The 4,980-nt window shown below is 49.1% G+C and overlaps 1 protein-coding gene across 1 annotated transcript; it reads right to left on the reverse strand.

Annotated features, from left to right (window-relative positions):
- Nucleotides 1-1,484: 1,484 nt before the first annotated feature.
- VAMP4 (vesicle-associated membrane protein 4) lies at nt 1,485-3,610 on the reverse strand. Its single transcript, XM_010289596.1, has 4 exons — nt 3,516-3,610; nt 2,861-2,940; nt 2,624-2,675; nt 1,485-1,577 (listed from the first exon to the last, which is right to left on the reverse strand). The coding sequence occupies exons 1-4, from the start codon at nt 3,580-3,582 to the stop codon at nt 1,549-1,551; spliced, it is 228 nt and encodes a 75-aa protein (XP_010287898.1). The 5' UTR covers nt 3,583-3,610; the 3' UTR covers nt 1,485-1,548.
- Between the last annotated feature and the right edge of the window lie 1,370 nt (nt 3,611-4,980).

The following is a 4,980-nucleotide window of genomic DNA, read 5'->3' on the forward strand; positions in this document are numbered from 1 at the left end:
TAAAACCAGGCTACACTTCAGGAGGAAAAACCCAGCTTGGCTTTCTGGTTCCCACCTGGAGAGACCAGGGCCCACAGAGGGGAAAAGCCCTATTTATATTTCTGCTGGGCAAGCAGAGCCTGTAATCACATCTGACCCTCCAGCATGCTGTGCTCACTTTTAATCCCCCTCTCTGCATGGAGCAGCACCACCACTCAGGTGGAAATTGTGTACAAGGTCCTGGGGTCAGGTTCAGAAGAGGAAGCTGGGACATAGCACTGAGAATTCTCTGGGGCACCATTTCCCCTATGCAGCATTACTTCAGGCACACTCTAAGCAGGACAATGCTTCTCTCATCAGAAAAGAGCAAAAAGAGAAAACCAGGAGAGCCTGATCTCAGCTCAGCTGAAGTCCCAGGCTCAGGGCTGGAAGAAACGAGGGTCCCAGAAATAAAGGGCAGAGAGAACTGCCACCAACACTCAAGACCAAGTATAGAGACAGCCAAAACACAGCAGTCCTACCCATGGATGGAGGAGCTCAGCCCCTGTTTAGTCCAGCACAGGGGCCTCTACACCTCCCTGAGCACCCCAGTGCATCTATCTGGGAACAACCCCCACCCCACCGATCACAGGGAAGGGAAATGGGCTGGCATTTGGGACCACAACCACCACACCAAAGTGAAGGGCTCTGAAAGGAAATGGGCTTTTTCCCCCTGGACTGGTTTCAGAAGAGTTGCTGTCCTCCTGCTGTGTCTCGTATCACTGGGCTAATAGCTGGGCAATTCTTGCTTCTGGTGAAGAAAACACTGAAACAGCCCCTTCCTAGGGACTCTCAGCAGCAGAGCGCCCTGAATGTCCTCCAGAACTCTATGAAGATGTGCAGGAACACCAGATGTACAGTCAAAAATAGGTTTACTGGAATGTCTTTAGTCACAGCTGTAAGCAGCAATACTGAAAACACTGAGCTTGTGCATTCCCATGGCAGGACAAGAGTCTTCTGGATTGTAAAACCTAATTATTTCTTTTTTTCCCCCTGCTTTTTTTTTATCTTCCCTTTGCCCCCGACCCCCAACAAGAAGGAAGCAACACCCTTGAAGTTCTCCACAGAGTGGTCAGTTCCCTGTAACATAATGGTATGTTTCTGTTCAGACATTTTCCCCCTCCTTTGCTCTGATGAAAGGACAGACTCCCCTCTGCCTTCCACGGCAGGCAGTGAGGAACTGCTGAAACGGTATTATTATTAATATTACAACTCGACCATATATACAAATAAACTGTAGTGGCAAGTAGCCAGCTCCAAACTAGAGACCCAGAATTCCACAAAACAGGCGATTTGGGAACTGAATCTTCTGTTATAAAAAAAGTCTGACAGCAGGAACAGGTACTTGACCAAAAAAAAGGGTCATTTGGCAGTTCTTAAAATGCTCTGTTAGAACTGGCTACTTGCCACCACCTCCTCGCTCCTTGGAGAAAAACAACTTCAAAGCTATGTACAGATATCTCACTTAAATTACACAGCAGTTTGGTTATCCCAGAGCCAGCTCCACCAAAGCCTCCTGCGGCTGCCTCGTCAGGTATGGTACTTCAGGACTATGGGTACTGGAAAACACAAAGAAATGAGCTCTCAGCCATACACCTTCACGTGCGACACCCATCCCCACCACAGAGATCCCCCCCCTCTTTCTGTAGTGACAAACACCAAGCAGCTGTGAAACCAAAGTGTGTTTCCAAACACAATCTGCTGCCGGCACACACGCTAGACAACATTTCCTGCCACCTTCATCTGCTTCCAGCTTCCCAAAATTAAACCAGATGGGATTTTCCATCAGTCTCTCTCTCTCTGCAACGTTCCCACCCTGCTGCCAGCTCTGCCTCTCCCGCTGCAGGCTGTGTGTCAGCAGGACAACAGGCTGCATGGGTTTTGCCAAAGTAACGAGAACCATTACAGAGCTGCCCCCGGCCACTGTCAGTGGGAGGAAAACCCTCCAGACCTAGTGGCATGGAAGAGGAGCTGGGCTGCTTGAATCCCTGGAGCACATCATTCTGCAGGCAGAGGGCTGAATTACTTCTGCCACCTGGAAGAAACACGCTCTGCTTGTTACTACCTTTTTGGTAGCAAAAGCAGTGACATTTCTGCTCTAGGGAACTCCAAGGAGACCAGGAAGGACAGAGAGCAGGAGAAGGGGCTGATGGCAAAACCACAACAGCTAACTGCTGAAAATGAAGGAGCCCGGCAACTTTGGGGAGGAGTGTTTGCTGGGAGCAGACCCACTGCAAAATGGTTGATATATGTGGAGAGGCCTTTGGAAGGCATTGCTCCAGTCTGAAACTCTTCCATCTACTCCCACCAGCCTTGGGACTGGTCGGTGCCAACCCTGGATCAGTACAATGTTGGCAGGGCAATATGGGCTTTCTTTGGCAATAGTCAATAGGACTTGGTTTGAGCCTGCTCCTCTGTATGCACTGTCAAACCTTGCAGAAAAGCAGCATGGAGTGGGTTACAGGCCCCATTTACAACCACTTAAAGCAGAGTGCAACCTGACAGGAATGGCTCAGGTCCTCTCCCCCCAGGGACAACAGCAGCACAGCGTAGAGTACGAGTATTTCAATGCCAGACATGGCTGGGGTGACCTGAAGCTACTCACCGATGATAACAAGCAGAAGAACGACCGCCACCAGTGCTATGATTGCCTTCACCTGCAAGAGGACCACAGAGGCACGTTACACATGGCACCATGAGTAGCTGCTTCAACCTGAAAGCAGGCTTTTGCCTTCCAGCATCTTTTCAGCTAGAAAGCAGAGCTTCTCCATCCGCTTCCCAGGGGAGGGCAGGCAACTGCCCCTCCACAAACCCACCCCTGCCTCTTCCAGCTCTTGCTCACCTTGCAGCCTCGCCACCACATCTGTCTCCGCAGTTGCTTGGCTCTGTTGCTAAAAGCTGTTGCATTGTCTGATAAACTTTCTATTGAAGAAAAGAAGTGATTCAGCAGCGCACACGCAGTCAGAGCATCCACTCATTCCACTAACTCCACTGAGTTTTAAGCAATAAACTAATAATTAGGGGAAAAGACCCAACCACAGCGTGATTCACCAAAGCCACAGCAGATGCCAATGTGATGCCCTTTGCTAGAGCACACACAGACCTGCTGAGTCCCACTGAGCCCGTTTGTACTGGCTGCCCTCTGAGGACAGAAATTCACTCTGCAAGCCAGCAAGCAAGCGGACAGCTGAAATGCTCAGGGCTGTTGGGAGACAGACCAATCTACCTTAGCCTGAAGGACAAACTAGATCATAGCACCCAAACACCTCCAAACTAATGTCTCTGTGCAGAGCAGCAGAAGGCAAAGGTGGAAACAAGAGAATGTTAGCAGAAAGTCAGCTCTGCAGCCCAAGGCTGGGAAACACTTCCAAAGAAGCATAGAAATACAAGCCCAGGTCTGTCATTAGGCACTTTCTGAACTGAAATCAGGTAACCTGGCCCAGCAATGGGGAGGAGATGCTGGGAAAAGGCCAGCAGAGCTGCATTTAGCATCACACCTGATTTATCCTGTAGGTCATCCAGCCGCTCGCCTCTTTCAATCACCTTTGTGATGTTCTCCTGCATAACGTCGATGACTTCGTCCACCTGGTTCTGGACACTAGAGCAGAGCAAAGGCAGCATGAGGAACAGAAGCAAATGCCACTAGCTACATTGCAGCACCAGCCCTTGCTCAGAGTCACCCAGCATGACAGGGTCCAGGCGCTCACCAACAAAAGTCAAAGGGGACAACAGTGGAGGGAGACTGATGGGATGCCGAGAAAGCCAGAGGCATGGCATCGCCTGGGGTGGGTCTCTGGCAATCCCAGGAAGGGCAATGGAACACAAGGGGCTCAAAGAGAGCACTGAGAAGTCAGCAGAAGCAGGACACCCTCCATAACACCTTTAACACACAAATACAGTAAGAGAAGGCGCTGTTGGTGGACACCTCTGCTGCAGTAGAGTTCATCTCAAAGGAAAGAAATATAAAAACTGCACTGTAGCTTTCCAGACTTCACAGAATCTCACCTTTGCTAAATAACTTGGGGTGAAATCAAAGCAGAGTGCGCTCCCTCCTCCAGGAACTGGGTTGCTAAATGAAACCCAACCTGCCAAGGGCATCAAGAGGACAGTAAAGAAATGGCTGAAATGAACTGAACAAGGATATTATAATCTATCTTCTCATACGTTATGCAACTCTGTGGGTAGTCGCTTCAGCAAACAGTCGCCTAAATCACACCTGCAGGGTTATTATAAATGCATTTATTCACTCCATAAAAAGCCACACTGGTAAGAGGAAAAATTCTCCTGGTGGAAAAATACTGCTATGTTCTGGTCTGTGTTTTGGAGCTAATACACTTTTTTTCTTCCTGGAGATAGAAATAAGAAATTTGTTGGGGCCCTAGGGAGACACTACATTGTTTGAGACATACCGTTCCCAGAAAGTAAATGGAAACAGCTATGTCTTGAAGGCAACACTATACACATAGGGCAACAAAAAAGAATAGCCCCAGGCCACTCACTCTGCATAAGTCTTAGGTCTGATGACTTAGGTTGAATTGATTAAAAACATTTAAGGACTTAAAACATGTCAAAATGCATCCAGTATTTCCCAAATATGCAAGACAAATAGGCCACTTCAGCAGCTCTCTTACCTTACCAGAAACACACCTCCTATTAACAGTGTGGCACTGGACACTCGGAAAACCCTTTCCTGCCCACTGGCACCTCATAGATGCAGAAGCTCGTGGTTTTTACATCAGCACCAGACCCAACTCCACCACTTAGACAGCCATCGTCCAGCACCTAAGCTCAGAGCTCTTGGTATGACGAGGGCAGCATATCCTCCACTGTGGCCCGGGAGGCTGGGGCTCAGGGAGACCCGGAGCAACTTGCCCAAGGCTGGTCAATGGGGCATTGCAGAAAGAGGAACAGCACCCCATCCTAGCCACCATGCCTCTAATTAATTAATTAGAGACATAGGTT

This window comes from Phaethon lepturus, unplaced genomic scaffold (genome assembly GCF_000687285.1).
Source record: "Phaethon lepturus isolate BGI_N335 unplaced genomic scaffold, ASM68728v1 scaffold26786, whole genome shotgun sequence".
Classification (NCBI taxonomy): Eukaryota; Metazoa; Chordata; class Aves; order Phaethontiformes; family Phaethontidae; genus Phaethon; species Phaethon lepturus.